Here is an 8,336-nt window from a genome sequence, read left to right on the forward strand (position 1 = left end):
ACTTAATTAAAACCCAACGCCCCATGCCCTCCCTCTCCCACTCTCCTGCCGGCAAGTGAAGAATTCGGCAATGACGCCAACCGGAATTCTTGCTGGACTGTTTCTCCTTCTAGCTCTGTACTGTGGCATAGACCCATGGAAGCACAGCGCAATCTCAGGATTCCCAGACTTCAAGTCATTCGAAATTGAAATGCCTCCTTGGTCGCTGCTCCCTAAAGAGAAGGATGAAGAAAACTTACTCCAAGGATCAGAAATCAAGTTCTTGAATCAGATTCAAGGCCCTGAAAGCATGGCCTTTGACCCTCTTGGTCGTGGTCCTTACACTGGTGTTGCCGATGGCAGAATTCTCTTTTATGATGGCCAAAAATGGACTGATTTTGCTTACACTTCAAGCAATAGGTCAGCTTTCTCAGCCTTTGTTTTTCTGTTATTATCCTGCTTGGAAAAGGTGATGAGCTAGTTTTCTCGATGGGTTTTAGCTATTTTCTTGTTCTGTTTTTGAATTTTGAGATTGAGTCCCTCAAGGATGGCGAGTGTTGTGATCGGGGCTTGGGGTGTTCTTTTTCACTGCTCTTGCAGAATTTTGAGTTTTGCTTGGAATAATAGGAGTATCATGATAGTTTTAAATGATCTTTAGTGTGACAGATAAAAATGTGAAATGCCATCCATTTTGAGATTGTTGAGCTCTTGCTAATGTTATTTCATATAATTTTTGCTTCATTCAGACATAAGGAAGGTGCAATCACAGAAAGAATGAAAATAATATACAAACACAATTACAGTCAATGAATTACGTGTCTGATTTATTTAAGCTCTTGCGAATTTCATGTCCCTCAAAGCCAATCTATTGTCTGTAATTGAACTAACTAGCACTGTGTTCAAGCGATGCAAATACGGACCTGAAATTTGTCATATGATGCCTCAATCTGTTCTCATCAACCATCTATTTAACTATTATCCAGTTATACCAGCTTTTAGCTTTCGCTACCTGTTTTAGGTTTTGCTGGGTTATCTTTTGAATTTTACTTTTAACTTGTATCTTTTTTTTTTCAAATCTTTCCTGTGGGGTTCAGATCAGAAATGTGTAATCCTCAACCGTCGCCTTTGAGTTATTTGAAGAATGAGCACATTTGTGGCAGACCTTTGGGGCTCCGATTTGACAAGAAAACTGGGGATTTATACATAGCAGATGCATATTTTGGGCTGATGAAAGTGGGGCCAGAAGGTGGGTTAGCAACATCACTTTCAAATGAGGCAGAAGGGATCCCTCTGCGGTTTACCAATGATCTAGACATTGATGATGAAGGAAACATTTACTTCACGGATAGCAGTACAACATATCAGAGGAGGTTGGTTGTTAATAGCACTTCATTTTTACTAACCATTCATTTAGAGAAGTGTTTCTTTTTTTCCCCTTCTGTGTGGAACAGAATGCTGAGGAGATATATTTAACAATTAGAGGAGCATTTTATTGTATCCAACCTTTAGCACATGAAATGTGATATCCAGGATTTCTCTTGTTGCCTTTTCAAATGCGTTAAAATGTTTCTCTTGAAGAGACATTGAAAATGCCATTTGAGCTGGAACGCAAAGAGAACAATGCAGTTGAGAAGAATATATCATCTTCTCAAAAGAGGAGTGTCCGGTTTATTGAAAGTAGAGCATGTCCATATCTGTGATTGTGTGGTTTTTCTTCCTTCTTCTTCTTCTTTCTTTCTTTCTTTCCTATTTTTGTTGGTGGTAATATAAGGGGCAAAAGAACCAGAAACACAATAAACTAAATTATACAAGCTCTAGGGGTGGCTATCTCAATAAAGGAGGCCAAAGCCCTGCTGAGGGTGGGCAAGATGGGTGATTTACCTGCTGCATGTTCACACCCATGTTGGAGAGACAGTCAATGAATGAGATGCCTTTCCTGTACACGTGCCTAACCAAAACTTCCTGCTGTTTTCCCACGAGCAACTTGAGGTCCATTTTCAGTTTTCTCTTCTGCGACAATCAACTGGAAGTCAGTGTCAAGAGCAGTTGTATTATGTGATTGTTTGTTGATAGATAGCTATATACTTGCAAATGCATGCTCAAACACAATTCCAGACATCCATTTATTTATTGAATGATTGATTGATCGGCCAGGATTTGACAAGAAATAAGTGGTACTTCTAAGGATTTTGAATTTGTAATACCCTGTTTCATGTTTTCTCTGTTGTCAAATTGTTGTGTGGTGAATTTTTAACTAACTAATGCATGGCTAAAATATTATAAACTATCAGTGGAACCTGATTTCTGTTAGTTGAGAAAATTGCTTCAATCTCTAGTACTATACAGAGTAACTTGCTATAAAAGCTTCCAAATTGAATTTCTTGTGTTGTCCTTTCAAAAGCACTGGGAAATTTGAGTTCTTCTCAAGGTTTACTTGTGTACTCTTTTGCTTTTCACGCCAGTACAATCAACATGCCTGCTAAAATTGTACTATGGTTCCTAGCAAAAACTATTGAACTTGAACCTGCAGAGATGCAAACTCCACCCCTAAAGCTCTCAAAGGGAAAAAAGAATACAATTATATACTGTAAAAGAATAGAATTTTGTTCTGATGACAATGAAAATATTAAACAGATGAACTACCAGAGCTAGGATCACTATAGGAAACAGTAGAACGATTAGCAAATGGGGATTCTCTATTTCCAGCAATGCTTTCTCTTGAAGCAGTTTTATTTTCTCTTTTGCTAAATGTCACTGTGAGGTTTGTATGCATGGATTTTAACACCATTATCTTTCAGGAACTTCATGCAGTTGGTTTTCTCTGGGGAGAACAGTGGGAGGGTTCTAAAGTACAATCCAACTACCAAAGAAACTACTGTCCTTGTGAGGAATCTTCAATTTCCAAATGGTGTGTCCCTAAGCAAGGATGGGTCCTTCTTCGTGTTCTGTGAAGGATCCATAGGCAGGTGAGTCTTGCTTTTCTTTTCATCCTTGTCATTATAAAATACTAAAACCTTTGTTTGGTATCATTTTTATGATGTCCAAACTACTTGTTAGAATATTGTCTGGTATCCATCATTGTACTATCCAAACTGACTGATAGAAAATGGTTACACTATATAAAGTTTCTAGAGGTGACCTCTAAGACTTGTCACTGGTCCCCACCAATGAAAATGAATGAAAGAGTCATTTGGATTGATGGATCAATGCTATGTCAATTTTGAGATTTATATTATACACTTGAACTATGGTTGAATTATCAATTAACTAACTGAACAGAAATCATGTATGCTTGAAACCTGTTAAGTCTCGCAACCGTAACAACTATTACCTACATCGTGATTATCTTGTATGAGACATTCATCATGTTTGCATATATGCATGTGTCAATGTTGATTGTTTCTACACTACTTGCACTACACTCTATATATTAACACAAAAATGTATACCAATATGCATCTTCACGATGGATTTTGTTCAGTAGAAACATCAAATATTACCTTGTGCCCTTCCGAAAACAAAAGTTTTTAGTTCTGCCCTTTCATTTACCAGGATGCTATCTATGTGCATCACCCATGACCTGAGCTTAAGTGTAGTAGACAGAGCACAAATTTCGCTTGTTGATTTAGACTTGCATACAGTGAAGGTTACACAAAGAGAGACAGTCAAGAAAACATCTAAGAGCCATTGCGGCCAAAAACCTGTTTCATATTGCTATTGGCTTCTAGAAAAGAAGGCACCCATTTTGCGTTATTTGAATAGCATTTAACTTCAATGGACACTGCAGTAGTGTTTGGAAGAAATTACATCTTAATTTGCTGTACTTTATCATCAAAGTTATTCGTTTGAAATGAGTGTCTTCCCAACTTAGAAGATGTTTGGCATTGAGGTGAAACCTACTTTTTGTCAAAATTTGAATTTGTTTTTTGCTTCAAATGATTTTTTTTAGTGTTTTTGGATTGTTTTAATGTGTCAATATCAAAAATAAATTAAAAAAACATTATTTTAATACATTTCTAAATGAAAAATACTTTAAAAAGCAATATTTACGAAGTCCGTAATCAGTAGGCAGTGAGTGAGGATTTTGTTCCACTTTTCTGCCGTTTCTTGTCTCTTACTTTTGAAGTGTGAATGCAGATTACGCAAGCACTGGCTGAAAGGTGAGAAGGCGGGAACTTCAGAAGTTTTAGCCATCCTACCTGGATTTCCTGACAATGTCAGAACAAATGAAGAAGGTAACTTTTGGGTAGCAGTCCACTGTCGTCGGAGCTTTTACACTCACATAAACGCACAATACCCAAAGCTAAGGACATTCCTTCTCAAGCTCCCAATTCCAGCGAAGATTCATTACCTGCTTCAAGTAGGGGGCTGGCCCCATGGATTAGTTGTCAAATACAGCCCAGAAGGTAAGCTCTTGCAGATATTGGAGGACAGTCAGGGAAAGGTTGTTAAAGCAATCAGTGAAGTGGAAGAGAAAGATGGGAAGCTGTGGATGGGGAGTGTTTTGATGCCTTTTGTCGTAGTTTACAACTTGGCTTAAGGAAGAATGTTGCTCGCAACAAATGCTTATCCTCATAAATAGTTTGCTGAGATTCAATAAGCTGTGTTAATTAGCCATGTTCTAGATAATTTTTCTTGATGTGCCCTGACTGGAACTGCAAGGACTTTTTGGAGGAAGCTCTTTTATTTATTTTGATTTGGGAAATGATACGGGTCACGAATTTATGAATATCTCACAAAACTCCTGCTAACTATTGATTCATGTCATATTTGTTTCCTGAAATTCCTGCAATGTAGTAGCGTTCTTTTGATTTATATTTTGCAACCAGTGCTGTTCCTGGTGAGTCAACTCAGTAATTCACTACGTTGAGTTTTACATCATATCAAGTAGAAGTTGACAGAGTTAAAAATTAGTTAAAATTTGGGTAAGATCTGTTTGGTTTTAAAAAAATAATTATAAAATGACACTGTTTTGAATTAGACGCCTAACCGTCAAAGTTAAAGTTAGATTCTATAACACTTAATTAAATAACTCTTAGCTTTTACAAGTTCTTGTCATTGATCATCTTTGACCAAAGACATATGCATTGCAAATAATAAGTTTTTACTAAATAACGTGCGGGTCATTGGGTTAATCTAAAATTTTATTAAGTTAATTAGTTTTTTTTTTTAATTTAGATTGATCTAAGTTCTAAGTTGATCATGCACGTCTCCAAATAACGTAACTTAAGTTTTTTTTTAAATTATGGGGCCAGCTAGCCCTTTTAAATTATTATTAATGATAAAAAAAAAAATAAAACAATTTTGCTCTCTGTTTTACTGTTTTGGCAAAGGATCTTCCTTTCCGCAAAAGAGAAGGAATTACAGAGCCACGTCAAGCAATATCCAACTAGAACAAGGAGAGTTTCCCCACCTAGCTGTTATCTATCGTTGTCAGCTACGTTTTCCTTTGCTAACCTGTATCCGTAGCCAAAACGGACTTTGCCCATAATATTTATTATTAGTTCCTGCTGATTTTTAAAGGGTCATCTTCTATATATCCGAGGCCAATACACTTGATTATTATAAAAAAAAAAAAAGTTCCTGCCGATCTCTCTCCTTGAGAGGGAGAACAAAGAGAGAAAAGGCTCGGTAGAAATTTTTCAAAAGTTTTTCTCTCCATCTAAGCACAAGAAACCCAAAAACCGGATTTAGGGTTTTTTGCAAAGCTCTAAAGTTTAGCCATGGATCTTCATGATACATCATATAATCGCTACGAGGAGGATGGATACTACGATGATGATGGTGCTGGTGATTACGATGACTACATCGACTATATATGATGACAACAACAATGGTGACATGGATACTGGCTACGATGATGGTGGTGGTGAGGATTTCTTGGCATGTCGGAGCCAGCAAAGATGCATGGAACCAGAGATCATTAGGCAACATCAGGAGGCTGATATCACAAGAATCTCAACTGTGCTCTCTATATCGAGAAACGAAGCAAGCATCCTACTTCGTCTCTATGGTTGTGGAATGTTATCAAAGTAGAGGATGAATGGTTTGGTAATGAAGAAGAGGTGCGTAAATCTATTGGCTTGTTGCATGATGAGGCAGTTCATGATATATATTAACTGTCCTAATTCAATTCGAAGGGTAGAAGAATTACTTGTAAGACATGTTATGAACGGTCTGAAAGATTTACTTCCCTTGCTTGCGGTCATCCTTTCTGTAGTAAGTGCTGGTCAAGGTATATGCAAGTTAGTATTGATGATGGTCGAGGGTGTTTGATGCTGAGATGCCCTGAACCATCTTGTCGAGTTGTTGTCGATCAAGACGTGATGAGCTTATTGGTTTGTGATGGGTATAAAGAGAAGTAAGCGAGGCAACTCGGGAGATCTTATTTGGGAGTGAGCACAACCATCAAGTGGTGTCCAGCTCGTGGGTGCAACTTCGCTGTGGAGTTTGATAGTTGTAAGAGTGACAGTCTTGATGTTTTATGTGATTGCTCGTATGGATTTCGCTGGAATTGTTTGGAGGAGTCTCACCGTCCAGTGAAGTGCGAGACGTCGGCAAGAATGTGGATTCTAAAGAACAGCTGTGATGAAGGGAATGTGAATTGGATACTGGCTAATTCCAAGCCATGTCCAAGATGCAAGTCTCCGGCACTGAATACTGTTGGGGATTCCGGCTCTCCATGCACGGTCAACTATTAGAAGTTAAGCACGTGGGTTTGGTAAATTAATTATATCTATGGGAAAGATAAATATTATTAGAAATAGAGAAAAATACAAAATACGAAGGAAGATCATATTTACTCAACTTTCATTTCTCATTGCTACATAGGGTAGCAGCTGCATAGGATAGCAGGGCTGTTAGTGGCAACCCTTCCTCTTTTATTCTCTTCACTTTGCTCTCACCATCTCTCTCATTTTGTGTTACATTCTTTGTGTTTATTTATAGACTTCAATGATAACTCCTTTTACACTTATCAATAATGGTGATTGCTCTTTGTCAATGGTTGGTGCAACTTCTTTTGACATTAGTTGCTGCCACCAACAACTCACCATTGTAGCCTCTTTCTTTGACAATGTCAAGAGGCTGCAAATGCTGCACTAACAACCCTATTTGACTCTTGCAATTTAGCTTTTTTTCTTTGACAATGGAAGTCATCTTATTTGACAATAGCAGCAACATAATTGATAATATTCCAACAATCACCTTCTTTGCCATTTATGTGGGGCAATTGTCCGCTTGCTTCTTCAACACACGCTTGCATCTTGCAGCTCTTTCAAGCTTACCATTCTAAGAGCATCTTTGACCAAGTTTACAGGTACTCGCCAAACCTTTCAATCATTAGAGTAACCAAAGCATACATTTTCTCACACAAAAAGATCATTATAACCAGATGGTCTGCCACATCACATCTAAATAGTGTTAACGCTTGTCTCTAGAACAACATTCCCCTTCGAGCGTATCAACCATGCTCAATCTGGAATCATTTATCAAGCCTCACATGAAGGTTTACAACACCCCCTCAAACAAAATTTCCAAGTGCAATAGTCATAGAGTATTTCAATGTAATCACGAGCTCACCACTCTTTCAAGAATCTACTCATCCTAGAGTTGCATCTGCCCTCTGTTCCATCCTAAAAACCATGCCTTCTCCATGAGTCTTTCGCTCTTAGTCTCAAGAGTCCTCCAGGTAGCTCTCCACCTTTAACCATGGGGGCAACCCATTAAAGGTTGATCCATATTTGTCTTCATACTCATTATAGCCACTTCATTGGCTATCCATACTGTCTACTCATATCTAGCCATCATATTAGGTCTGGGGTGTTTTGAACTGGGATCCTTCCACAACCTTCACATCTTCTTCTAAAGTGTCTTCACTCATCGTCATGCGGCGGTCTGAAACGGGGCATCTATCATGGCCCTCACACCTTCTCTAAGGTGTCTTTACCTGTCATAGGCGGTCGCATCTTCCTTCAGCTGAGATGCTTCAAAGTGGCTTCAGAAGTCTTTACCACCATGTACACTATGGGAGATCACTGCCACTAATTACATAGAAAGAGAAAGTTGTGGTATACTCATCGCAATCCTCCACTTTGATTTCTGTGTTTGGAGCTTCTGTATTTTTCATCATCATACTTGACAGCTCCACCTACACCAACTCTCTTTAGTGTCTTCGTCTTTTACCATAAACGATCGCCTTTTATCACAAGCATTTGCACCCCTTCAATTAGGTGCCTGCACAACAGCTCTCTTTCCATCCTTGCATGCATTGGAAAGGGCTTTGCCTGTTGTCTTCATTAAGAGCACAAGAGACTTCTTATTGTACAACCTTTACACAGTCTCTACTTTAAGCTTCA

General features: G+C 38.3%; 1 protein-coding gene across 1 annotated transcript; it reads left to right on the forward strand.

Annotated features, from left to right (window-relative positions):
• Positions 1 to 4,710, forward strand: LOC105139744 (strictosidine synthase 3-like). The gene is made up of 4 exons (XM_011046309.1): positions 1 to 399; positions 1,074 to 1,349; positions 2,778 to 2,945; positions 4,117 to 4,710. The coding sequence occupies exons 1-4, from the start codon at positions 71 to 73 to the stop codon at positions 4,517 to 4,519; spliced, it is 1,176 nt and encodes a 391-aa protein (XP_011044611.1). The 5' UTR covers positions 1 to 70; the 3' UTR covers positions 4,520 to 4,710.
• Positions 4,711 to 8,336: the final 3,626 nt, after the last annotated feature.

This window comes from Populus euphratica, unplaced genomic scaffold (genome assembly GCF_000495115.2).
Source record: "Populus euphratica unplaced genomic scaffold, PopEup_1.0 scaffold122.1, whole genome shotgun sequence".
Taxonomy (NCBI): Eukaryota; Viridiplantae; Streptophyta; class Magnoliopsida; order Malpighiales; family Salicaceae; genus Populus; species Populus euphratica.

Excerpts from the sequence above, each read along its gene's own strand:
- LOC105139744 (XM_011046309.1), top strand. The coding sequence starts at position 71 with ATGACGCCAACCGGAATTCTTGCTGGACTGTTTCTCCTTCTAGCTCTG. Across the intron at positions 400-1,073 it reads GCTTACACTTCAAGCAATAG|ATCAGAAATGTGTAATCCTC; the intron begins GTCAGCTTTCTC and ends TGTGGGGTTCAG. Across the intron at positions 1,350-2,777 it reads AGTACAACATATCAGAGGAG|GAACTTCATGCAGTTGGTTT; the intron begins GTTGGTTGTTAA and ends ATTATCTTTCAG.